Below are 27,663 nucleotides of genomic sequence, written 5' to 3'. Positions count from 1 at the left end.
ATAATAAAAAAACATCCTGGATTGAAAATGAAAGTTGATAAAGTCCAAAAGTATGAATCTATTATTTGTTTAAAAATAGGTCAAATATAATACGTCATAATGATGCAATTTATATTTAAATATTAACGGAATAATAATAAAAAACATATATATATATACATATTATTTATTACATGTTTTTATCATTCAGAAATCTACTACCAATCAATCATTGCCTGCATATATTTTTTTAATTAAAATAATAATAATTGTATTTTTGTAGTAGGCGGGTGAGTGGGTGTTATTTACGCAACACTGCCCTCTACAGGGCTGACGCGAAAACGCTACAAGCGCTTCTTTAAAAATACATTTACGTTTGTTTTTTGAAAGCGAAATGTTTCCGAAAATACGTTAAAATCTTAATCCTTGTTGAATATGGATCTTTTAAAACTCTCTTTTAAAAAATGTGTCGTAAAAATATCACGTCATTCTTGTACTATTTAGAAAGATCGCGTTTTGCTTATATGTGTATTTTTATTTAAAATATTTAAAGCGATTAAACGACACATGTGTCGAGGGTTTGTGGGAGGAGAGGGAGGATGGGGGGAGGATGGGTGAGTGAGTGGGGGGGCAGCAGCTCGGTGTGCGTCAGGAACTCTATAAGCGCATGATCTTCTGCAGCAAACACGTTACACTAAAAAGGGAAAATCTAACACCAGGGATGCGAACCAGCGACCATCAGAGACCAGTGAGGTGAGATCAAGTCATTATCTGGAGGTTTAAAAAGAGAGAGAAATGGTGACTCAGGACCGAGTTTCACATCCTTTCAGAACCCTGGACAGCAACCCAGTTAAGTTAAGTATTTTCTTTTCTTTCTTCTCCTCCAGAGGTCTGAGCATCATCTCCACGAGTCTCATGTGAACGGAGGCAGGATGTGGAGGAACGTTGGCCGGGCTCACGCCTCCATCCTCGAGGTGTTCTGGGTCATCGTCTTGTCGGGTCTGGGTCTGAGGTTGGGGGGCCAGATTGGGGTCGATGCCCAGAATACTGAGAGGAGAGTGTTGGCTTACATCCCCGGGGACGTGATCATCGGAGCACTGTTCTCCGTCCACCATCAACCCCCTGCTGATAAGGTGATTTAAAACCTAGTTTATTATTATTTTTTATTTGGTTTACAAACTTGTGTGATGTTACGCAGGTGCACGAGAGGAAGTGCGGTGCCGTGCGTGAGCAGTATGGAATCCAGAGGGTGGAGGCGATGATGCACACTCTGGACCGGATCAACGCAGACCCTCATATCCTCCCCAACATCACCCTGGGCTGTGAGATCAGGTGAGTCACCTCGAATACTTAAGTTGCTGTAGCACTGTTAGCATCTGTGCGAGGAGTTATTAGGATTATTTATCATTTTATCATTTTATAGGTTTGTATTTACAATTAACGTGCAAATATTCAGGAGGTTTGTTAATTTGTATGTTGCAATTAAACTTCCGGCCTCTAGATGGCAGCAGTCATTATGTCCTATGCAGTAAAAGGAACAATACAATCCCGTGAGATCCCAGCGATGACTGAGGATGAGAGGATACAGTGACTCCAGCAGATTTTTAAAGCCAAAGTTTGGACATATTTTGGTTTGAAAACAAATGAAAGCAGTTACGACTTCGTCAAGAGTCATGTGGTCTGTAAATACTACAACACCAGAGTCAAGTACTGGACAATACTACTAATATTTCCTGGTTACTACAGTATCACTATATATATCGTACTGTATCGCCAATTGCCAAAGTTAAGACTTATAAGAAAAATAAATAAATAAATAGATTTATCTAAACTTAACTATATTAACTTAAATCAAATTAAATTAAATTAAACAAAAAAATATAAATATATATAATATAATTAAATAGTTTAAATTGAATAAAATAAAATACATTTAAATTAAATTAAATTAAATTAAATTAGATTAAATTAAATTAAATTAAATTAAATTAGATTAAATTAAATTAAATTAAATTAAACAAAACAAAACAAAACAAAACAAAAATATAATAAAATAAATTTGCATTGTTTACATTGTCACCTTGATGTAAGTTATCTTATTTTGTTGTTTTGTATGTTTTATAATTTTATTTTATTTATATAAATTCCATTATTCTATACAACATTTAAAAAATATATAGTTTATTGTAAACACTGGCAATAAACCTGTTCTGATTCTGAGTAACAAATATTTGATATTTAAGAAGTTATTGAGGATTTTTATCCACATATTTGGTTTATAAATACTCAACTCTGATAGATTTTTTTGTTCTTTTCCTTCCTTCAGGCGTTTGTTTTTTGAAAAATAAACCTCTGAAATGGGAATACATCGGGTCATTTGTATCTCCACTCTGGCTCTGGGATGTTTAAAGTCAAAGGGTTTTCCATTAAACTTGACTCTCTCTCCTCCAGGGACTCTTGTTGGCACTCGGCGGTGGCTCTGGAGCAGAGTATCGAGTTCATCCGGGACACGCTGGTGTCCAACGAGGAGGAGGAGAGTCAGGGAAGATGCACCGCCGAGCCCGGGAGCGTGATGGTCCAGGGGAAGAAGCCCATCGTCGGGCTGATCGGACCGGGATCCAGCTCCGTGGCCATCCAGGTCCAGAACCTCCTCCAGCTCTTCAACATTCCACAGATTGCCTACTCGGCGACTAGCATGGACCTCAGCGACAAGGTTGACTTTTGACTTAATCTACAGTTAGAAAATCATCAGGGAACTTGAAAGTTTTGAGGGTTTTTTTTGTTGTCGTGTGGCAGAGTCTGTTCAAGTACTTCATGAGGGTGGTGCCGTCAGACAAGCAGCAGGCGCGAGCCATGGTGGACATTGTCAAGAGGTACAACTGGAGCTACGTGTCTGCCATACACACTGAAGGTGCTTGAGTTTGTATGTTTGCAACTTTATTCAAACAAACAAATACACATTTTTTTATGAATGTAGTATTGTCCAGTACTTGACTCTGGTGTTGTAGTATTTACAGACCACATGACTCTTGACGAAGTCGTAACTGCTTTCATTTGTTTTCAAACCAAAATATGTCCAAACATCAGCTTTAAAAGCTGCTGGAGTCACCGTATCCTCTCGTCCTCAGTCATCGCCAGGATTTCATTGTTCCTTAATCTGTGGAGGACGTAACGACTGCTGATATGTATAAATGAAGTAACGCTATGAATATTTGTATGTTAATTGTAAATTTAAATGCTTTTTTTTTATTATTATATTATATTTTGAAAAACTTGTGTGTTTAGTGAACTATAAAAAGCAAGAACAAAGGGGACATTTTTTAAATCCATACTAAATTAGTACAGTTTGCACTTTTTTATTGATACAATTAATATATATCGATACAGTATCATGAAGAAAAAATCATATTGATATTTTTTACACTCTTAATTAAGTACAAAACTAAATATCAAATAGCAAAAATATCAACTGAATATCAAAGCATTACAATTTATTTATTTTTTAAATACAATAGTTTTTGGATAATAACAATATAAATCACAAACAATATCATATAAACACAATACTCTTTTCTTTCAATTTCGACTTAATAATAATAAATAATCTAATGGATTAAAAAAAAGAAAGAACTTGTGTTTAAATAACTACAAAATAAAAATCAAAAGTTTTACTCACATAAACACAGTATTATAATTATATATATATTTATTTGTCATATTACCAAGAATATTTTAAAATTTAATATTTTAGTCATTGATTGATAAATACGATCCAACTCATCAAAACAAACACAACAAATAAAAAATAAAAAAGTTCTACTTCCTGTTCCATCAAATTCTATACAGTTGACTCAGTGCTTCTCAAGTGGCTTCAGGCCATATGTTTAAATCCCTCTTGATAAGAACAACCACTAAATCCCGACTGGATCCGTCCGGTCACAGTTGTAGAAGAGGATTTAAAAAAAATGTATCATTTCATGCCAAATGTTTGACATCACAGAGACGGCATTAATGTATGACTCGCACGTGTTGTTGATCTCTTTAGTGTTCATGACAACAGATGATTTAAAAGTGCTTTTGTGGAGATAAATTCATGACTTTTACAGTTTTAAAACATTTTATTTATTTAATAATCTATTTTCACAAACTCAAATCAAAAGTGATTTAATCTCTTTAAGAATGTGTTCTTCAAGAATGATCTGAATTAATCCCATTTGTTGTGATCAAGCCAAAAAAAAAAGGGAAAAAAAGAACAACCCTGCGTCAGGATTAGTTTTCCCTTATATGGACGCAAATCCTGTTATTTAATGTCCGACTTAAGTCGACACACGTCATTTTGTTTGACTCAAAATCCAACTCATAGTAAGATAACCGTAAGTAGGACAAAGTGAAAAATCTTTATATAAATGAGTGACTAGTTTAGTTAGCAATGCTAGCTTAGCTGTTTGGTAAGTTTTTAGAAAAGCATTTTTTCATATGAATATTTGAATTCAGTGTCATAACATTTGTATTTTTGTTGTTATAGGATTGTAAATATAGCAGAGTTAACAGTAATAGTTAGCGTGGCGGTTATGATAACACGTGAAAGTAGCTAGCTACTGGCATTTTACTACTAATACGTTATAGTAAGTTGTTTTGGCTAGCATCAGAAGTTAGCTCAGCATTAGCCACTACAAATGTTCTAATATAACTTAATATTGTTTTTTTTAACTTTAATATATTACAGTTAGTTAGTGGTTTTGGCTAATGTGAAAGGCTAGCTAACTGTTAGCCACTGACAATTTACTACTATTAGTTTTAAACTTGAATTTTGTATAGTTAGATAGTTCTTATTGACTAGCATGACAAGGTAGCAGAAAAATATACAGAGAAGGACTCCTTTTGCTTACCTAATTTTTAAACTTGAAATTATTATCATTAGTTCTTTGTTGTTGTTTTTTTGCTAACTTAAAAAGGTAGCTAACAATTAGCCAGTGACAATTTACTCACATTACTTACTGTTAGTTTTAAACTTGAATTTATTAGTTTGTTTGTTTTTAGGGCTAACTTTAAATAAAAGCTTATCGTAAGCCACTGAAAATGTTCTAATTTTACTTACTATTAGCATGACAAGGTCGCAGAAAAATAGCCTCAGATAAAGTACTACTTTTGCTTACTTTAAATTTTAAAATTGAATTTATCATCATTTTTCAGCTAACCTTTAGCCACTGACAATCGTCTAACATTACTTACCCATAGTTGTTGTTTTTGGCTAAGATGAGAAGCCACCTACCCGTTAGCCATCGATTGTTTGCTACTATTAGTTTCAAACTAGTATATATTTTAGTTTGTTAGTGGGTTTTTTTGGCTAATATGATAAGGTAGCAGATAAATAGCTAATGACTATTTACAACTATAGCTTCATATTAGGTTTTGAAATTAAATATATTATAGTTAATTAGTTGTTTTGGCTAATATGAGAAGCTACCTAACCGTTAGCCACTGATAACTATTAGTTTTAAACTTGAATAGATTATAGTCATCATTAGTTAGTCAATCGCTTTGATATTATCCTACAAAAAAAATGCAAATGCAGTCGTCAAAGTTACTCCATGTTACAGAATAATACTCAGAAAACATATCTATCCTTAGTTACATTTATAATAGAATCAACAAGAGCATTTGTCTAGTTTAACAAATGACTTCAAGACGTAATAGATTTATAAAGTAGTTTCATAATAATAGACTAAAAGGCACATTGGATTATAAGGCATAATATAAATGTTTATTTTCAAACGTAAAGCGAACCAGATTATATGGCGCATTAAGCCCCATGTGGCTTCGTAGTATCTTCGTAGTATTCTTTTGCAAGACTTTGTAGTCAGGAGGAATACTACAAAGCTATGCAAAGTAATACTACGGAGCCTCGCAAAGTCATACTGGGGAGCTTTGCAGAGTAATATTCAGGTTCCTCACAGAGTAATACTAGGATTTCTCGTGGAGTAATACTACGGAGGCTTGCAGAGTAATGCTACAGAGCCTCACTGAGTAATACTACAGAGCCTTGTGCGTAATAGTATGGAGCCTTGTCCATAATACTAAGGAGTTTTGTGGAGAATTAATTAGAAACGAGGGGATGAGATGAAATAAAAGTAAAAGGTTGTTGTCGTTGGATTAGAGACGTTAGTGATTCTGACTCGATCGGTTGTTACCTTTCCTCAGGTAACTACGGGGAGAGCGGGATGGAGGCGTTCAAAGACATGGCCGCCAAAGAGGGACTCTGCATCGCTCACTCCGACAAGATCTACAGCAACGCCGGAGAGAAGGGCTTCGACAAACTCCTGCAGAAGCTCCGGGGTCACCTGCCCAAAGCCCGGGTGGTGGCCTGTTTCTGCGAGGGCATGACGGTCCGAGGCATCCTGATGGCCATGAGGAGGCAGAACCTGGTCGGAGAGTTCCTCCTGGTCGGAAGGTGAGCACGAGCGTCTGGAACGTGGAGGCAGAATGTGATTCATTGATATCATGTTGTTTTTTTTCGTGTTGCACTGTTGAGACCATCGTCATCATCATTGACCTTCATCACATCCATGGAGTTTAAAGGTATATTGCATCTTTATTCTTAACATCAAAGTGTTTTATATATACAGTAAATATTTAATGCCCTTTAACTCTGTGAGGACAATAAACAAAGTATAATCAATATTTATTTATTTTTTATGAAATACACTATTAACGCAGTTGTTTCCTTTGCAAAAACTACAACTTGAAACTCTTCTGCGTTAAAATGTTAATTCAAAATCTGATAGCTGTGGTTCCACAAGCTCCATCATCCAGATCAGTTTGTGAAGCCAATCATATTTTAAAACTTGAATTTAGTATCGTTAGATATTTGTTTTTGACTAGCATAACAAGGTCGCAGAAAACTAGCCACAGGAAAAGTACTTACTTTTGCTTACTTTGAATTTTAAACTTGAATTTATTATCGTTTGTTCATTGTTGTTGTTTTGCTAACCATTAGCCACGCATAATTAATAACCATTATTTTCTCTAAGTTTTAAAATTAAATATATAATAGTTAGTTGTTTTGGCGGCTAACATAACAAGACAGTTAACCTTTAGCCACTGAAAATGAACTAACATTACTTACTTACTTTTAAACTTGAATATATTATAGTTATTCGTTTTGGCTAACATAAGAAGCTAGCTAACCTTAAGCCACTGAGAATTTACTACAATTAGTTTTAAACTTTAATTTATTATAGTTAATTAGTTGTTTTCGCTAACTTTAAAAGGAAGCTAATCGTAAGCCACTGAAAATGTACTAATATTACTTCTGTTTAGTTTAATACTTGATTATGTTATAGTTAATCATTTGGGTTAACATAAGAAGCTAGCTCACCTTTAGCCAGTGAGAATTTACTACTATTAGTTTTAAACTTGTATATATTATAGTTAATCGTTCAGGCTAACGGAAGAAGCTAGCTAACCTTTAGCCACTGAAAATTAACTACTATTGGTTTTAAACTGGAATTTAGTATCGTTCTTTCATTGTTGTTGTTTTGCTAACCATTAGCCACTGAGAATTTACTACTTTTGTTTAATTTAAGTTAGTTTTTTGTTTTGGCTAACTTTAGAAGTTAGCTTACCTTGAGCCACTGAAAATGTCATACTATAACTAACTATTAGTTTTAAACTTAAAAAATAGTACCGCTTTTGCTTACTTTAAATTTTAGACTTGAATTTATTATCGTTTGTTAGCTAACCTTTAGTTAGTAGTAGTTTATTGGCAGTGAATGTAGCAGATCAAAAGCTATTTACTACTATTGCTTAATATTATGTGTTATACTTAAATATACTCTAGTTAGTTAGTTGTTTTGGCTAATATGAGAAGTTAACGAAAGAAGTTAGCCACTGATAATTTGCTACTTTTGCTTAATATAAGTTTTAAACTTGAATTTATTATACTTAGTTAGTTGTTAAAATGTTAGCTAACCTTTAGCCACTGAAAATTTCCTACTGTTACTTACTATTAGTTTTAAACTTGAATATATTATAGCAAGTTGATTTGGCTAACATGATACCATCCTACACTTCCCAGAGTTGTGAATCAAAAAAGAGTAGTATTAGTACTCATGATATCACCACTTAATCTGTAAGAGCTCCATCATCCTCGGATCAGTTTGGACGGTGACCCGTGAGAGGTGAACGAGAAGAGGGGGCGGCGCGAACACCAAGGTTCACTCTACTGAGGATAACATGTTTTATTTTAAGGTTTCGCTCGCACCGGTCCCTGGCGTTCTATAAATATGTTTCCTCATTAGGAGCCACACGTGTAGCCTGTCACTCAAGTCTGACGCCAAGAAACAATAACCTTGAACTACATTTGTAAAAAAAAAACATCTTAAGTTACATTTGTGTTGATTTGTGAAGATTAATAGTCGACCCTTAGTTACATTTATAATAGAATCTACAAGAGCATTCGTCTAGTTTTATAAATCACTTCAAGACGTAATAGATTTCTAAAGTAGTTTCATAATAATAGACTATAAGGCACATTGGATTATAAGGTATAATATCAATGAACGGGTTTATTTTTAAACGTAAAGTGAACCGGATTATATGCTGCATTAAGACCCATGCGGCTTCGTAGTATCTTTGTAGTATTCTTTTGCAAGACTTTGTAGTCAGGAGGAATACTACAAAGCTACACAAAGTAATAGTATGGAGCCTCGAAATGTCATACTGGGGAGCTTTGCAGAGCAATATTAAGGTTCCTCACAGAGTAATACTAGGATTTCGTGTAGAGTAATACTACGGAGGCTTGCAGAGTAATGCTACTGAGCCTCACTGAGTAATACTACAGAGCCTTGTGCGTAATACTATGGAGCCTTGTCCATAATACTAAGGAGTTTTGTGGAGTATAAATTAGGATCCTCGAATAGTAATACTACAGAACCTCACAGGGTAATACTACAGCGCCTCACTGAGTAAAACTACGGAGCCTTGTGCATAATACAACAAATTCTGGTGGAGTAATTATTAGGAGTCTCGTGTAGTAATACTAAGAAGCCTCACGGAGTTATACTTTAAAGCCTTGCATAGTAATACTAAGTTGTCTAGTGAAGTAATAGTACGAGTTTCGTGGAGTAAATACTATGGATTCTCGCAGGGTAATACCGCTGAGCCTGGCGGAGTAATACTCCTGACCCTCACAGAGTCATACTATGGAGCCTTGCAGTGTAATACTAGGGTGTCTTGTGGAGTAATACTATGGAGCTTCGTAGAGTAATACTAGAGTGTCTTGTGGAGTAATACTATGGAGCTTCGTAGAGTAATATTATAGATCCTCGCTGAATAATAATGCTGAGAAGTGTGCAGTAATACTACAGAGCCTTGCGGAGTAATACTCATGAGTATCACAAAGTACTAATAAGTATCCCGCAGAGTAATACTACTGTTTCTAGTGGACTAATACAACGAAACTTTGTGGAATAATACTATGGCTCCTCGAGGAGTAATACTGCTGAGCCTTAGCAGAGTAATACTACGGTGTCTCGTAGACTAACACTTCGAAGCCTTGCAGAGTATCACTATGAAGGTTTGCGGAGCAATAATTATGAGCTTTGCGGAACCAATACTACGGTGTCTCGTGGAGTTAGTGTTCTTCCTGATAGCTTATCCGAGTAACCTTGTTATGTTATTTTAAGACGTTCCCACACATTTAATTCCCAACGAACTAGGCAGCGTTTTTAAAAACACGAGCAATGATTCACAAGGTATTACCTATGGTTGAGCAAACAGATACACCATTTTTGAAAAGGAATTTGAATGCGTGGTAGAGTCTGAAAAAAAGTGTATTTAAATTTCAGTCTCCACAATAATTTCAGTTCAAGATTTATGACATCATCAGCCAACAGCCTCAGTCTTCAACTGTGAAGGTAGAACCTACACATAGCAACAGCAGCAACAACAACAACAAAGTCCACCTTCGCCCACTTTTCTCAGCTAATAAGGAGGTAGTTGAGCTCGAGAAGAAACGACTTCTTCTTTTCCTGAGAACAGCAGGTTCATTTTCAAAGACTCTACTCTGTCAGAGACGTTAAAAATATGTTGTTATTTTCTTTTGTTTTCTAATGGAAATAGTTTCAAGCTCAAGCTCAGTGTGTGTGTGTGTGAGGAAGGTCGTACTTGTAGGTGGTGTATCAACATGCCGGGGTCAGTGTGTGGGCTGCAGTGCTCTGATACAAGTGTGATTCAAACTATCCAGAGTCAGAGCCCTCCATGCTTTTCCTCTCCATCTTTTCCCATTTAATGGTTTCGTGTAGCGCTTTTTCTGCTGCTCTAAGGATGTGTTATGAGCCATCCTGCACCCGGAGAAGCCGCTTACACAAAAGACACCCACACGTCTGTTGTGTAACTCCAGATCGCACAAGTTTTTTTTTTTTTTTGTTAGGGATTTAGCTCCATCTTCTGCAGTCAGGTGTCTGCATGAGAACACATGAGTAGGTGTGATCAGCCTACTGTCTGTTTTGATTGAGGAAAACTCTCCGCAGAGACAAGATAATAATAGATGAAGCTTTTTTTTCTAATTTATCTGGCAGTTTATTTGAAGGAATTTTCAGTCGGATAATCTGCTGGTTCCTCAGAAAAGAAGCAGCTTCTCTACTGGACAATGAAGCTCAATATCTTTGAAGCGTCACTTGTTCATTTCCCCTGAATTCTGTTCAGTGTATCGTGTATTTAATGAACTATTTAACCTTTTAAAAGCATTATTTTGATCTGAAAACTTGGCTTGGCTGCTAGAAAATACTGATTAACCGATACATCGCGATGTTTTTTCACCGTATTAAAACCATATTTTCTTATTATCAGTTACATTATTGCGATAACTTTAATAAAGTGCGTGTAAATTAAGTTATATGATTTTAAATGTACAATTTACATTCAAATATTCACAGCGTTACACAATAATATTACAATATTTCTACCACGACATCGTAACAATATATATAAGCAATTTTTTTAATGTTTCATAAAAGTATTTATAAAATAATTACATATTTTCCTCAACTAATAAAACTCAAATCGTTTTGTGTTACCATTAAACTTCCGGCCGCTGGATGGCAGCAGTCATTACGTCCTCCGCAGCTAAGGGGGAAAATAAAATCCCAGCGATGACTGAGGACGAGAGGATACAGTGGGCAATGACTGAGGACGAGAGGATACAGTGACTCGGGCAGTTTTATTTATTAATTTATGATTACTTGTAAATATTCAGCGTTTGTTCATTTTTGTGTTGCAATTTAACAGTCATTAGTAGTAGTAATCATTAGTCATTATGTGCTTTGCAGCTAAAGGGGAAAATAAAATCCAAGCGATGACTGAGGACAAGAGGATACAGGGGACTCCAGCAGCTTTTAAAGCTGATGTTTGGACATATTTCGGTTTGAAAACAAATGAAAGCAGTTACGACTTCATCAAGAGTCATGTGGTCTGGAAATTCTGCAACACCAGGGACAAGTACTCGATAGTACTACACATATACTTGTTACTACAGTATCACGACACCACAGTCAAATACTCGACAATACTACACATATATCCTTGTTACTACACTATCACAACACCAGAGTCAAGTACTCGGACAATACTACACATATATACTTGTTACTACACTATCACAACACCAGAGTCAAGTACTCGAAAATACTACACATATATCCTTGTTACTACACTATCACAACACCAGAGTCAAGTACTCGAAAATACTACACATATATCCTTGTTACTACACTATCACAACACCAGAGTCAAGTACTCGGACAATACTACACATATATACTTGTTACTACACTATCACAACACCAGAGTCAAGTACTCGAAAATACTACACATATATCCTTGTTACTACACTATCACAACACCAGAGTCAAGTACTCGAAAATACTACACATATATCCTTGTTACTACACTATCACAACACCAGAGTCAAGTACTCGGACAATACTTCACATATATACTTGTTACTTCACTATCACAACACCAGAGTCAAGTACTTGGACAATACTACACATATATACTAGTTGCGGTCTCTCATCTCATACTTGACTATCCTCACAAATCACACCATCATCCACCGACATCATGGTCCTTAGAAACCTGTTTCTTTCTGTTGAATTCCAGAAGCTGCTTGAATATAAATCTCAGTCCAGTGTGTTCTCTCTCTCCTGGCAGCGATGGATGGGCGGACAGGTATGACGTCACGGACGGCTATCAGAGAGAAGCCGCCGGTGGAATCACCATCAAGCTCAAATCCGCGTACGTGACCTGGTTCGACGATTATTACTTGAACCTGAAGCCGGACGCGAACCTGAGGAACCCCTGGTTCCCGGAATTTTGGCAACACCGTTTCCAGTGCAGACTGAGGGGACACCCGCTGGAAAACACCAAGTACAACCGCACATGCACTTGTAAGTACAAAAAGTAAATGATCTCTTTGAACAGAAACTAGCTTAGCAACTAGTTGAATGATATAAATGAAAAGCTTGCTCAAGGGCTACTTAATATGTGTCACTTCAGCCTCGAAACATCAAGCAAATTACTTCAATTATCCACTTTAGCCTGTGAAGCACTTTTTCCATCAGCACTTCCTCCCGGAAAAACATTCATTAATGCCCATGTGTCGGCACTATCTGTATCTATGCGGTTCTCGGATCTCTCACAGGTCCTACAGAGATCTAAAAAGTGGATTAAAAAGGTTAAAAAATGGCTCAAAATGACCATGAACTACTGTGTCTGGACTAAGATGATTTTGACTCTTTGGTCTCATTTGTCAAAAACAGCAACTCCATGTATATTACAAGCACATAATAGAAAAATGTGTTTTGTCTCATTCCAAGAAAGGGTTAAAACTAAAGTTTGAGTTATGTGTCTACAATATTAAACAAGTCTCAACATTTTTGTCCTTCTTTTAGCTCTTAGTAACTTCTGCGCCATTATTTGGAATCGGTTGCGATCGGCCCAAAGAATTATGCTAACATGCTTTTAAGTCAATGCAAACTAGTGAAAGGGAAAATAAGATGTTTTAAACAAAATTTTAGGCCTTTTAATTTTTCTTTTAAAAATATTTTTCGCTGCTTTTTATCTTATAAAAACATGGGCAATGTCGGGTACTTTAGCTAGTAGGCTTTAAAGGGGAGGGAGGTAGAATTTTTTTTATTGTCAATAAACTTTTTTTTTGGGCATTTGGGATTTTTTCTGCGGATGATTTAAAAAAAAAAAGTTTTGGTTTACTGTTAAACAGAATTGTATTGTCTATCATTTTTATTTATTGTTTTTTCAAAATATTTGAAATAATGAAATAAATACATTTGAAGAAATTAGCAAAAGATGTCAATCAAAAATAGGGTTGTACAACCTTAAATATATATATATATTTTTTTCAAATACTGCTATTTTATATTATTGTTGAGAGGAAAAGTAAATTCAGTATACTTACATTACATTTTTTTATTTTATTTATGAAAATGTGTTGACCCCAAAATATTTCAATACAAGAATATATTTGTAGTATTGTCAAGTACTTGATTCTAGTGCAAAATTATCAAAAACTAAAATATATCCAAACACATGGAGTGAAATCTACTGTATCCTGTCGTCCTCAGCCATCTTGCAGTTTATTTTATTGTGTTATTATGTACAAAGTACATACAGTAAAATGACATTATTCTTTTGAAAAGTTTTGAAAATGTGTTGGCCTCAACATATTTTCACACAAATTTTAATTTTTGAATAAGAAGCCTTACGATATTTTAAAGCACACCAAATCAACAAAAAACGCACATCGGTAGATTCTCTTGGCCTCCCATCACTAGATGGCGCTGCTTAGTTAGGCCGTTTTAAGTACAGATAATAAACTCGATTATTGATTAATGTCAGTGGTTGATGATACATTTTATCTTCCAATGAGAATCTTTTTATTTCTCCACAGGGAGGGAGTCTCTTCGCCAACATTACGCTCAAGACACCAAAATGGGATTCGTCATCAACGCCATATATTCAATGGCTTACGGTCTTCACACCATGCAGCAGGTCCTGTGTCCGGGATACAAGGTGCCACGTTTCCTGGAGGTCAAGGTTTATATTGGATTAATAACTTCTTTGTGCGTCGTCAGGGTTTGTGTGAGGACATGCAGCCCATCGACGGTCGCAAACTCTTGGACTACTTGATGAAAACCAACTTCACCGGAGTCACCGGCGAGATCATCCTCTTCGACCAGAACGGAGACTCGCCCGGCAGGTGAGACCGGGTCAGGTGGAGCGATCCGGAGGAAGGAGAGCCACTAATAGGTGTCTCTCAGGTACGAGATCATGAACTTCAAGCGTCTGGCCGAGGACGAGTACGCCTACGTCCACGTGGGCAGCTGGGATCAGGGCGGTTTGGAGATGAACGACGACGAGATCTGGAGCAACAACAGCGAGATAATCCAGTCCGTGTGCTCCGAGCCCTGCCTGAAGGCTCAGATTAAGGTATAAAGCTCCCTTTATAAGAGCGTCTTTCACATAAAAGTGTCTCCAGAAAGAGACACATTTGCTTCGGAGCCCACACAGTTTCCCTGGAGAGGCCCGATTCATTTTCCTGTCACTTTTAATCTTCTCCCATTTGGACGCCAGCGACTCCCTCAACTGCCTCCACATCTCAGGGAACCTCCCTCCATCATCCCACGCCGACAGCTTGACGACTCCGAAAGAAGTCGGACTTGTTCATTTTGGTGCCGATCCCAGTGACACACATTCTCTTCCCTCTCTAGCTGTGGCACTGCAGGAGTTGAACAGTGACTACAGAGAAGTGGCACCAGAGAGTTTTCTCTCTGACCTCCAAGTCTTCTTTAAATCCCTTCCCCGTCTCTCCAGGTGATCCGCAAAGGCGAGGTGAGCTGCTGCTGGACTTGTACTCCCTGTAAGGAGAACGAGTTCGTGTTCGACGAGTACACCTGTCGCGCTTGTCTCCTGGGCTTCTGGCCGACCTACGACCTCCGGGGTACGGTGACCTTCTGCTTGTTAGATTGAGTTTGACCCCCCTGGTCTAGACTAGTTCACAGCACACGCTTACAAGGCGTCCAAGATCTTTTAAAAGTCATAGGCTGAACTAAGGATTTACCCAACAACCATATGGTGGGCCATGATAGATGAATTGGAGGGCCAGATTTGGCCCCCGGGCCTTGAGGGAATTGTAGAAAAGGAAAGAATTGAATTTAATATTATACAATGTTAGCACACAGTGGCGCGATTGCCTCACAGCAAGAAGGTCGTCAGTTCGCTTCCAGGTCGGGAGAAGTTTGTATGTCACGTGGTTTTACTCCGGGCACTCCGGTTTCCTCCCACAGTCCAAAAACATACAGAGGTCGATTGGGAACTTGGGGAAATTGTCCGTTGGTATGAGTGTGTGTGTGAATGGTTGTCTGTCATTGTATGACTGGTGTCCTCTCCAGGGTGTCCCCCACCTCTCGTCCGAAGAAACTGATTTAGGCTCATCCCTCCCCAAACTCTCTTTTCGTTGAAATATTGACATTAGAAAATTATCTTAAGCTCCGGCCACTTAAAATACTTTTTTTTTTCTGGAAATGAAATCTTGTTTACCATAACCACGCCCACTCTGCTGTGATTGGTCAAACATCAGGGTTTGGCACCACACGTCATCAATTCTTAGAAGTCTCCACCTCCAAGGGACTCGTTGTATAAACAAAGCTGGGCGTGATTACAGCTGACTGGAGGAGGAGTGAAGCCATTATTATGTCAAAATGGACTCCGCTCTCGTAACCTCTCGTTCGCCCAGATTTCAGACCAACTTTATGAAGTATGTTGATATTTGATCATATTATAAACCCAAAAAATCTGATATTGGATTATACATTTTGTACTTCTTACCCGAGTATCAAATAGCTGTGTGTGTTTTTGCAAGAATCTATTGATATGCTACGTATCACGATACAGGGTCAACGATACGACATATCGGGATACTGTAGGAATAAGGATATATTATACTGTATTTGTAGTATTGTCCAGTACTTGACTTTGGGGCAAAACAATTTTTTATATGTCCAAACATCAGCTTTAAAAGCGGCTGGAATTGACTGTATCCTCTCATCCTCAGTCATCGGCGGTATCTTGCAGAATTGTATTCTTATTTTCGGTGCATGGGATATAATGCTGCTATGTAGTGGCTGGAAGCTGATTAGTAACCTAAAAAAAATAACAAGTTGCATGTTAGTTGTAAATAAAAATATATATTTCAACTTCATTGTAATATAAATTTTAAAAAAGTATAATAAAAAGAAAAATAGATTTGGAAGCAAAACTAATCTACACAGTGCTGTTAAATATCAAAGCTATCCAGGGTCTGGGATTATATTTATTATAGTGTTTTCAACATTCATCGCTGCCATCTTTGAGTTCATATCAGCAGTTTTTGAAAACCAAAACAAAATGTTTGTCCAGCTTTTAGTACCATCAATAAAGTAAAGTACCGTCAGTCATCGATGACGGTGCAGCTTTGATGCTGCAGCAGATTAGTAGTTCAATATGAGATTAGATGTCCGACTGTAATCTGTTTGTTTCCTGCAGGATGAACGTGATGCTATGAAACAGATATTAATTCGACTGATGATGTTTGTCTTTTTTTAAGGCTGTGAGCCAATCGCGGTGCAGTATGTTCGCTGGGGGGATCCGGAGCCCATCGCGGCCGTGGTCTTCGCCTGCCTCGGTCTTTTGTCTACACTTTTTGTCACGGCCGTCTTCATCAAGTAAATAACGTTTATACACAATCACTGTGTACTTGTATGACCTTGTGTCCTTGTGTGTAGATTTTGGGACACGCCTGTGGTCAAGTCCTCGAGCCGCGAGCTCTGCTACATCATCCTGGCGGGAATCTGTCTGGGCTACTTGTGTACCTTCAGTCTCATCGCCAAACCACACATCATTTATTGCTACCTGCAGAGACTCGGCATCGGACTCTCTCCTGCCATGAGCTACTCGGCTCTGGTGACCAAGGTATGTGTGATATTCCACCTCCTCTCTCGCAAACCCTTTGCTGCAGACATCTACCTCCTCTCTCAAGCCCCTACCTCTCCTGTCAGGAACCTACCTCTGCTTCCAGGTCCCTACCCCTGCTGACTCACACCTCTCCTTTCAAGTCCCTACCCCTCCTTTCAAGTCCCTACCCCTCCTTTCAAGCCCCTACCTCTGCTTTTAGGCCCCTAACCCTGCATACCTCCACCTCAACCTTCAAGCCCTTACCTCTGCTTTAAGCCCCCTACCCCTGCAAACCCACACCTCTCCTTTTCAAGTGCCTACCTCTGCTCTCAGGCCCGTACCCCTGCAGATCCATACCCCTTCTTTTTAAGTCACTACCTTTACTTTCAGGCCCCTACTCCTGCAGACCCACACCCCTCCTTTTCAAGTCCCTACTTCTGCTTTCAGGCCCCTACCCCTGCAGACCCACACCCCTCCTTTTGAAGTCCCTACCTCTGATTGTAGGACCCTACCCCTGCAGACCTACACCTCTCCTTTCAAGTCCCTACCCCTCCTTCCAAGCCCCTACCTCTGCTTCTAGGTCCCTACCCCTGCAGATCCATTCCTTTCAAGTCCCTACCTCTGCTTTTAGGACCCTACCCCTGCAGACCTACAGCTCTCCTTTCAAGCCCCTACCTCTGCTTTCAGGCCCCTACCCCTGCAGATCCATACCCCTCCTTTTTAAGCCACCACCTCTACTTTCAGGCCCCCTACCCCTGTAGACCCATACCCCTCCTTTTCAAGTCCCTACCTCTGATTTTAGGACCCTTACCCTGCAGACCTACACCTCTCCTTTCAAGCCCCTACCTCTGCTTCTAGGTCCCTACCCCTGCAGATCCACTTCTTTCAAGCCCCTACCTCTGCTTCGACTAAAATAACTAATATCTAAATTCATCTGAAGGATTGTGTAGATGGAGGTGCAGAACCGAGGCAGTCTAAGGATAACTCTGTGAAGACGCATGACGTGTGTGTGTGGGCTGAAGTCTATGTTTAATGTGAGGGAAAAAAGAAAAAAAAAGGGGGTCATTGTCATGAATTGGTTCAAGCCCGTGCGGCGAAATCTCCGCCAATTTCAGCGTTTGATCTATTTCCGAAAACCCAGACCAACCGTATAGCGCGGATCCTGGCAGGCAGCAAGAAGAAGATCTGCACCAAGAAACCACGCTTCATGTCCGCCTGCGCACAATTGGTCATCGCCTTCCTACTCATCCTGCTGCAGCTGGGGATCATCGTGGCGCTGCTCATCATCGAGCCACCGCAGGTACTCCAGCGACGGCGAGCGACTCGCAGACCGTAAACTGTCTCTGTCCCTCAGGTCATCTATGACTACCCCAGCATCCGAGAGGTGCACTTGATCTGCAACCTCACCACTCTGGGGGTGGTGGCGCCGCTGGGCTACAACGGCCTCCTCATCCTCAGCTGCACCTTTTATGCCTTTAAGGTACTTCAACATATTTATTTAAGTGAGATACTTAGAGCTCTTCCACTTGTTCTTTGCTGCTACTTGACTTGTTTATTATATCATCATCGTGAGAGCAAACCTGACGTCTCTGTGGAGCCAGGATTGAAGAACATAAGCCTGAGGGGTGTGAAGGTGGATCAGTGTCTGAATATAGAATTATTGAATTCGACTTTAATATGTTAAACCTTTTTTTATTGAAAGGTAATTTTTTTTAGGGGTTTAATTTTTATTGTTTATTTTGAAATGACTGATTTCTGTATTGTACCTTTTTTTTTTATATATAATTTAAAGATGTATATACATTTTTACCCCTACTGACCCCCACCTCTCCTATCAAGCCGCTAGCCTTGCTTTCAGGCCCTTATATTAAAACGTTGATTTCTTTTTTTAAACAATAATAAAAAATAATAATAATAATAATAATATATGTGTTAATTCTTTTCACATATAGCTTTATATTCTAATTCCCAATAATTCAAAAATAAATATTCCAAATGTATTCATATTTAATTCATAACCTTTTAAATTCAATATAAAAAATGTTAGTATAATCCTTGATCATGTGATTCTTGGTCGTCACGTGATCGTCTGCGCGTAACATGATTGGCTGAAAGTTGGATCATTTAACTTAATTCTCTTATAAGTATTGTCTTGTGGTACTATTATACCAACATTCGAATATTGAATTTTTAAGACTTTGAATTAAATTAATATGAAATATGGGCAATTCAAAAATATTAGATCAACAGTGTTAAACTCAATGTGTTTTTATTTTCTTTCCAATTAAATTATTAAACAAGTAAAAATACAGTATCGAAAATATTGATTTCAATTATTCAATAAAAACATATTCAACCTTTTAATATATGAACTAATGAGTTCCATTATTCCCAAAGGAAATTCTTAAATGCTTATAATGAAAAAAATATATATCAGAAGATTCAACATTTGAAATGTTAATTTCAACCATATTATATCAATAAGGCACAAATGTACTTTCATATAGTAGCTAAAGATGTAAAACCTCTAGGGGGATGATAAACATTTTTAAGGGTGGTTGTGTTCTCGAGTGAGGGGTGGACAGCAGGTGAAATCAACAGCACCAGCTGTAGAGTTGTTGTTGTTTTTTTTTAAAGAAAAGGTTCTTGACTCAATAGTTCCTTGCCTCATGAATTTTGAGTAATGGCCCCAAAAACAGGTTCAATAATAAGATTCTCCAGACCCTCAGAGTCCCCCCAAGTGTCCTTTAATTTTTTTGAATCCTGCAGACTCGAAACGTTCCCGCCAACTTCAACGAGGCCAAGTACATCGCCTTCACCATGTACACCACCTGCATCATCTGGCTGGCCTTCGTTCCGATCTACTTCGGCTCCAACTACAAGATCATCACCATGTGCTTCAGCGTGAGTCTGAGCGCCACCGTGGCTCTGTGCTGCATGTTCGTGCCCAAGGTGAGATGAAGGTCCTCCCGTCGAGTGACCCGCCTCTTCTCACGGAGAGGGATCTTCTTCCAGGTGTACATCATGCTGGCCAAGCCGGAGAAGAACGTCCGGAGCGCCTTCACCACGTCCACGGTGGTCCGCATGCACGTGGGCGACGCCAAGAAGGCGACCAAGTCTGGCAAATCCACCAGCAGCATGGCCAACTTCTTCAGACGCCGAGCCTCCACGCAGGACAACATCAGGTACGTGAACACTTGATACTTCTTTGAATCATCACAGAGAAGGTCATCGAATGATCTTTCGGATATTTGTCGTTATTTTTCATATTTTCTATATCATAACTGTCTGCAGGTCTGCAGTTTCTCGCAGGATTTTGATGAGGGAAATTCAGGAAAATACTGTATGTTTATCTGAAAAACACAATGAAAAAAATGTGTAAAACTGAAAAAATACAACACAAAAACAGAAAAAAAGCAAAAAACAAATTCCTAAAAAAAGAATAAGATTTGCATTAAAAACAAATAAAACAATAGATCCTGAAAAACCTTTTTTTCTTTCTTCCGGTGAACACAATGAACTTCTATATATCGCAGCAAGCAAACACTTGATACGAAGTACAGTGTAACTGAGTACTGTACTATGTAACCATTAGCACAATACAACCAAAAAAGTTATACTTTCGTGTATGTGTGTGTACGAGAATCTGGAATAAATATACGTTTCTACACAGTACAACAATACCATGTATTGTGATACTGTAGTAACAAGGATATATTTGTAGTATTGTCCAGTACTTGACTCTGATGTTGTGATAGTGTAGTAACAAGGATATATTTGTAGTATTGTCCAGTACTTGACTCTGATGTTGTGATAGTGTAGTAACAAGTATATATGTGTAGTATTGTCCAGTACTTGACTCTGGTGTTGTAGTATTTACAGACCACATGACTCTTGACGAAGTCGTAACTGATTTCATTTGTTTTCAAACCAAAAAAATGTCCAAACATCAGCTTTAAAAGCTGCTGGAGTCACTGTATCCTCTCGTCCTCAGTTTTTACCTCATACCCAAATAATTTTTCTGGCACAATAAGACCAAAAAAGTTATACTTTCTTCGATTTACTGGGTAAAACAACCCTTGACAAAAAATTAGCATCAAGTATTCCAGACATCTTGTGCGGTTAGTGAACCTCTCGCCTCAGACCCCATCCCCCTACTCTCTTAAGCTCCTATGCTGCAGACATCTACCCCCTCTCTCAGGACCCCACCTCTCCTCTCAGGACCCTACCTCCTCTCTCAGGACCCTACCTCTCCTCTCAGGACCCTACCTCCTCTCTCAGGACCCTACCTCCTCTCTCAGGACCCTACCTCTCCTCTCAGGACCCTACCTCTCCTCTCAGGACCCTACCTCTCCTCTCAGGACCCTACCTCCTCTCTCAAGACCCTACCTCTCCTCTCAGGACCCTACCTCCTCTCTCAGGACCCTACCTCTCCTCTCAGGACCCTACCTCTCCTCTTAGGACCCTACCTCTCCTCTCAAGACCCTACCTCTCCTCTCAGGACCCTACCTCTCCTCTCAGGACCCTACCTCTCCTCCCAGTACCCTACCTCTCCTCTCAGAACCCTACCTCTCCTCTCAGGACCCTACCTCTCCTCTCAGGACCCTACCTCTCCTCTCAGGACCCCACCTCTCCTCTCAGGACCCTACCTCTCCTCTCAGGACCCTACCTCTCCTCTCAGGACCCTACCTCTCCTCTCAGGACCCTACCTCCTCTCTCAGGACCCTACCTCTCCTCTCAGGACCCTACCTCTCCTCTCAAGACCCTACCTCCTCTCTCAGGACCCTACCTCTCCTCTCAGGACCCTACCTCTCCTCTCAGGACCCTACCTCCTCTCTCAGGACCCTACCTCCTCTCTCAGGACCCTACCTCTCCTCTCAGGACCCTACCTCCTCTCTCAGGACCCTACCTCTCCTCTCAGGACCCTACCTCTCCTCTCAGGACCCTACCTCCTCTCTCAGGACCCTACCTCTCCTCTCAAGACCCTACCTCTCCTCTCAGGACCCTACCTCTCCTCTCAGGACCCTACCTCCTCTCTCAGGACCCTACCCCCTCTCTCAGGACCCTACCTCCTCTCTCAGGACCCTACCCCCTCTCTCAGGACCCTACCTCCTCTCTCAGGACCCTACCTCCTCACCTGCATGAGAACTTCTGCTCGCACTCTGACAAAAAAAGTTAACCCCTCGTGGAACCATCGTGACCAAAATTTTGTCAGTTTGCTCACAATTAGCCTTGAGTTTTACTTCCTAAATAAACTTTAAAAACTTGATTGACGCTGCAGGACGGAGAGATTCTTCTGCTCCCTTCTTCCCACTGAGGTCAAAGTATTATATTTTAAAAAATGCATAAAGTTTCAGTTATTGGTTCTTACTCCCACACACACTGATTTACAAGTATATGTGTTTGTCCATTAGTTTATATATTTATCGTTTTTATTACATGTATTATTGTGCTTATTAAATTGTTTTTATTTTATTAACGTTATTATTATTATTTATTATGGTTTATTTATGCTTTTTTTTTTAATACAGCGTGTGTACTGTGTGTCTTTATATACTGTGTAATCTTTTTGTTGTGAACTGCTGACACAACATCAATGCATTTCCTGTATGAGTTGAACGAAAAAAAGATTTTTTAATGACGGCAACAAACCTTGACGACGAGGAGATACTGTAAGTGTGTCAGGCGAGTGTCTGAGAGTGAATGAAGCGAGAGATTGAAGAAGTGAAGGAGCAGGATCTGGGTTAAGTTACTCCTCCGAGGAAACTCTTCTGCCTTTAAGGAATTCTCTTTCCAGGAAAATTACGGCAGTAGCAGAGGTCAGTATGCTGCGAGTCTCACGTGTATGTGTGTGTGTAAGAGAATCTGGCATTAATATACGTTTCTACACAGTACAATTGTATTGTGATACTGTAGGAACAAGGATATACTTGTAGTATTGTCGAGTACCTGACGCTGGTGTTGTAGTATTTACAGACCACATGACTCTTAACGAAGTCGTAACTGATTTCATTTGTTTTCAAACCAAAATATGTCCAAACATCAGCTTTAAAAGCTGCTGGACTCACTGTATCCTCTCGTCCTCAGTAACCACATAGTAACTACAGTAAAAAAATTAAATATGGTTTGAACACCACATTTAAAATGTATTTATTTTAATGGCTAAAAGTGCTGTCGAATATTAATACATTATCGTGGAATAAAATTGCGATACATCGCCATATGAATATTTTCTAACACCACTACAATACAGTATCAATGATACAATGTATTATGATACTGTTGTAACAATGATATATTTGTAGTATTTTGTCGAGTACTTGACTCTGGCGTTGCAGAATTTACAGACCACATGCTGGACCACAAAGCTGCTGGAGTCACCGTATCCTCTCGTCCTCAGGCATCGGCAAGATCTTGCAGGATTTCATCGTTCCTTTAGCTGCAGAGGACGTAATGACTGCTGCCATCTAGCGGCCGGAAGTTTAATGGCAACACAAAAATCAACAAATGCTGAATATTGATATATATGAACAGGCTTTTCCTTGATTTTCTGGAACTCCTGTGTTGTTCTCAGTATTATTTTGACCTCTTACGTATATATTTTATTGAGTATTGTTTTGATTGTTTAAGCGCTTTGTGACCCTGGTCTGGAAAAGCGCAAATATAAATTACTTACTTGCTTAATAGTTGATCGTAAATTAATAAACCAAATTATTTAGTTTTATACAAACTTGATTGAACTAAGAAAAAATGTTTCCAGTGTTGTTAACTATTGACACGGAATCGAGAAAATCAATATTGCGATATTTAAACGTGTCAATATAAGTGGTTTGACGTAGGATACTTGTGTCTCAACAGCTCCAACGGCAAGTCCCAGACGTGGGGCCAGAGCGAGCGCGCCTACAGACCCAACCTGTGGAAGCGCATGTCCTTCCACGTCAAGAAGAAGGAGTCGGGCGAGAGCAACCAGACGGCCATCATCAAACCCTTCTCCGAGGGGGACAGCGTGGACCACCTGGTGGAGAGGAGCCGCGAGGAGACGCAGGAGCTCCCGTCGTCGTCGCCTTCCGGGACCTTCGACCGACGCGCCGCCAAGTCCAGGGAGGACGCCGAGTTGGGGTACAGCCCGGAGCGGTCGGGAAGCGAGTCCTACGCCCTGGACGGAGGCGACATCAGCGTGGTGGGCGTGGGCGACATCGGGACGGGGATGGCGTCCCAGGGCACCACCATCATGGACCAGATCAGCTGCGTGGTCAACAGCTTCACCACCAACATCAGCCAGCTCAACACCATGATGCTTCCGGGGGGACCCCCGGCCGACCTCCCCCAAACCGCCGCCGCCGTCGTCGACCCGGACCCCAGAGCCCGACACTCCACCGTCACCACCTACGCCGAGATGTCCAGCCTGTGCGACAACCGGGCCGCCGGGAAGATCTACGAGCACCTGGTGAGCGGCAGACGAACCAAGGACATGGAGGAGCTGGCGGCCCTCACGCCCCCGTCCCCGTTCAGGGACTCGTCCCCGAGCTCGGGCAGCAGCTCGCCGCCGGCCTCCGAGGCCGAGTACGACCAGCTGCTGCTGAGACACTTCAGCCAGAGCTCCTCGTCGCTCTGAAGCACACCTGGAACCACCTGGAACATCTTCCACACCTGAGGATTACTCACTTTTTTTTTAAACCTTGAGAAGGATTTTCATCTGGATCGACGAAGCAGCTCCACTCCAGGTCCCTCATGGATGACACCAAACTATTCACTGGAACTTATGGATCTTTTTTTTTTACTCAAATCTGTAGGAATTAAAAGTAAATTTCACAAGAAAAAGAAGTTGAACATTTGCAAAAATATAAGATTGAGGTTTTTTTTTCAACAGAAGCATGAAGACATTTTTGTTGTTTGTTCGCTTTTGTAAAAATTTGACCCAAAACATTTAAACAAGTTTGTCAATGAGACCTTTTTTTTTTGTAAGGCCTGATTTTTATACATGAAAAAACTAAAAACCCATAATAACTTTTATTTTATCCACTATTAATTGCTGCTTTTTGTGCTTTTAACACAAGTTTATTGTATATTCAGTTTAGTAATTGATAATTTTTGGACTATTCTGTAAAAATTCCAAGAGAAAAACATCCTCATGAAAAATGTGCACATTTGCAAAAACATGATTTTGACTTGTTTTTAAGATTATTCTATTAAGGCCAATTTTAAAGCATGAAGAATTTTGTGTTCAGACTTAACGGTTTGTTAGCTTTTGTATCAATTTGACCCAAAACATTTAAACAAGTTTGTCAACGAGACCTTTTTTTTGTACGGCCGGATTTTTAGACATGAAAAAACTAAAAACCCATAATATTATCCAACATTGCTTTCATTTTGTTCACTTTTAATTGCTGATTTGTGATGTTTTTAACACAAGTTTATTGTATATTCAGTTTAGTAATTGATCTTTTTTGTATTATTCTGTAAAAATGATAAGAGAAAAACATCCTCATGAAAAATGTGCACCTTTGCAAAAACATGATTTTGACTTGTTTTTAAGATTATTCTATTAAGGCTAATTTTGGACTCATTTAAGACTTAACTGTTTGTTAGTTTTGTATACAATTTGACCCAAAACATTTAAACATATGTAATTTTTGTATACTAAGGTCAGATTTGTATACATGAAAAAAACTGAAAACTAAAAACCCACAATATTATTCAACATTACTTTAATTTTATTCATTTTTGATTGCTGCTCTTTAGGTTTTTAATACTTAAATTAATCTGTATACATTTTAAGAAAAACTTTCTCATGAAAAAGAAGATGCACATTTGCAAAAACATGATTTTATTAACGCTAACTTTGATCAACAGAAACAAGAAGAATTTTTTGTTCGGACGCAACTTTTTGTAAGAATTTTACCCAAAACATTTAAAAAAAAGTTGCTCCATTTTTTATACTTAAGGTCACAATTTTATACATGCAAGTTTATGGCGTATTCAGTTTTGTAATCTATTGTATTCAAGTAATCCTGAAGAAACAAAGAAAAAAACGTAATTGCACATTTGCAATAAGGGAAAAAAAAAACTTTAAAAGGAAAACACGTTGCAAATTTGCAAAAACTTTCAAGCGTCACCTGTTGTTTTAGTTATTTTGTTCAAGATAAGCATGGAGACATGTTTGTTCAGATGTATCTGTTCTTTGTTAGCTTTTGTCAAACTAGAACCAAAAAACATTTAAAAAGTGGCCCATTTTCAATTAAGATTTTAATAATGTTTTTTTTATAATAGATTCAAGTTTGTTGCTTACGCAGTTTTGTAATGTATTGTATTTAAATGATCGTGGATGAATGCAAAAAGTTGCACATTTGCAAAAATTCAAGTTCTTTTACTTCGGATAATTTGGATCAACAGACGCATGAAGAATTATTTTATTCATATGTATCTGTTCTTTGTCTCACTTTTTCAATGAAGAACATATTTTTAATGTAATATATATATAATTATGCTTGATTTTCATATATATAAGTTCACAGATTTTTGGTTTTGTAATTTATTGTAGTTTTTCTTAATTTTTTACGATTGTTCTGTCATTTTCTGCTGCCTTTTTCTTTGCTTTATTTACGGTGCAGTTATCGATGTTGAAGTATAAATGTGTCTTTATTGATTGCTTTAACTCTGCATTATGGTGCCGTTACTGGGTAATAATACATTGTTGTGCTGCGAGTACAAGTGATTATTATGGTGTTACGATGTCTTACGACGACATCATTTGCAGTGTTGCATTATAACAAAAAATTACCTTTATGTGAGTGTTTAGTTTTAATATACATTAGCGTTTAAAACTGAAATTACACCTTAGCAAAGTTAAAAATGTAAGTTTTATCATACTTTGGTTGCATATTTGATATGTGGCATCACAACATCAATTAACCTTCTTTTAGTGTACAACTTACTGTGGCATTACGATACGAGTACACAAAAGAATTACTGCAAAAACGTTAATTTACGTTATACTTTACCATTGTTTGCTTTTGTCACAACATGCCTTTTTGTGGCATGATTATAAAATGTGTAGTTAGTTGTAGTTAAAGTTGTGTCATACTTGAGCATAATGGATAAATGTAGTTTTACAAAATACAACATCAAGTGGCATGAAACTACTTTGGTGCACAAATTGCTGTGGCATTACGACATGAGTATATACACAAAAGAAGTACTGTTAAAACATGAAGTTACGTTATACTTTGCCATTGTTTGTTTTTGGAACAATATGCCTTTTTGTGGCATCACAAAATCAAGTGGCATTTATCTACTTTTGTGTACCACGACATACTGTGGCATTATGCCAGGAGTATAAAAAAGGAGTAGAGCTATAACATGAAGTGGCATTACTCTACTTTTGTGTACCACAATATACTGTGGCATTATGCCACAAGTATAAAAAAGGAGTAAAGCTATAACATGAAGTGGCATTACTCTACTTTTGTGTACCACAATATACTGTGGCATTATGCCACAAGTATAAAAAAGGAGTACAGCTATAACATGAAGTGACATTACTCTACTTTTGTGTACCACAACATACTGTGGCATTATGCCACAAGTATAAAAAAGGAGTAGAGCTATAACATGAAGTGACATTAATCCACTTTTCTGTACCACAACATACTGTGGCATAATGCCACGAGTATA

General features: G+C 38.6%; 1 protein-coding gene across 1 annotated transcript; it reads left to right on the top strand.

The window, feature by feature from the left end:
- The first annotated feature begins 647 nt into the window (after positions 1–647).
- grm5a (glutamate receptor, metabotropic 5a) lies at positions 648–27,663 on the top strand. Its single transcript, XM_087808167.1, has 18 exons — positions 648–732; positions 867–1,112; positions 1,178–1,311; positions 2,431–2,692; positions 2,776–2,890; positions 6,181–6,430; positions 12,193–12,428; positions 13,949–14,070; positions 14,133–14,257; positions 14,319–14,487; positions 14,872–14,998; positions 16,643–16,760; positions 16,821–17,007; positions 18,131–18,289; positions 18,344–18,469; positions 19,759–19,941; positions 20,005–20,174; positions 23,848–27,663. Exons 2-18 carry the CDS (start codon positions 912–914, stop codon positions 24,602–24,604), a joined length of 3,441 nt encoding a protein of 1,146 aa, XP_087664293.1. The 5' UTR covers positions 648–732; positions 867–911; the 3' UTR covers positions 24,605–27,663.

This window comes from Callionymus lyra, chromosome 14 (assembly GCF_982586985.1).
Source record: "Callionymus lyra chromosome 14, fCalLyr1.hap1.1, whole genome shotgun sequence".
NCBI classification, from domain to species: Eukaryota; Metazoa; Chordata; class Actinopteri; order Syngnathiformes; family Callionymidae; genus Callionymus; species Callionymus lyra.
The sequence above is the reverse complement of the archived record's forward strand: the minus strand, read 5'-3'. Positions and strand labels throughout refer to the sequence as shown.

Bases quoted from the DNA above. Each gene is read 5' to 3' on its own strand.
- grm5a (XM_087808167.1), top strand. From the start codon at position 912: ATGTGGAGGAACGTTGGCCGGGCTCACGCCTCCATCCTCGAGGTGTTC. The intron at 12,429-13,948 runs GTAAGTACAAAA...ATTTCTCCACAG, and splicing joins GTACAACCGCACATGCACTT to GGAGGGAGTCTCTTCGCCAA. The intron at 14,488-14,871 runs GTATAAAGCTCC...CCGTCTCTCCAG, and splicing joins GCCTGAAGGCTCAGATTAAG to GTGATCCGCAAAGGCGAGGT.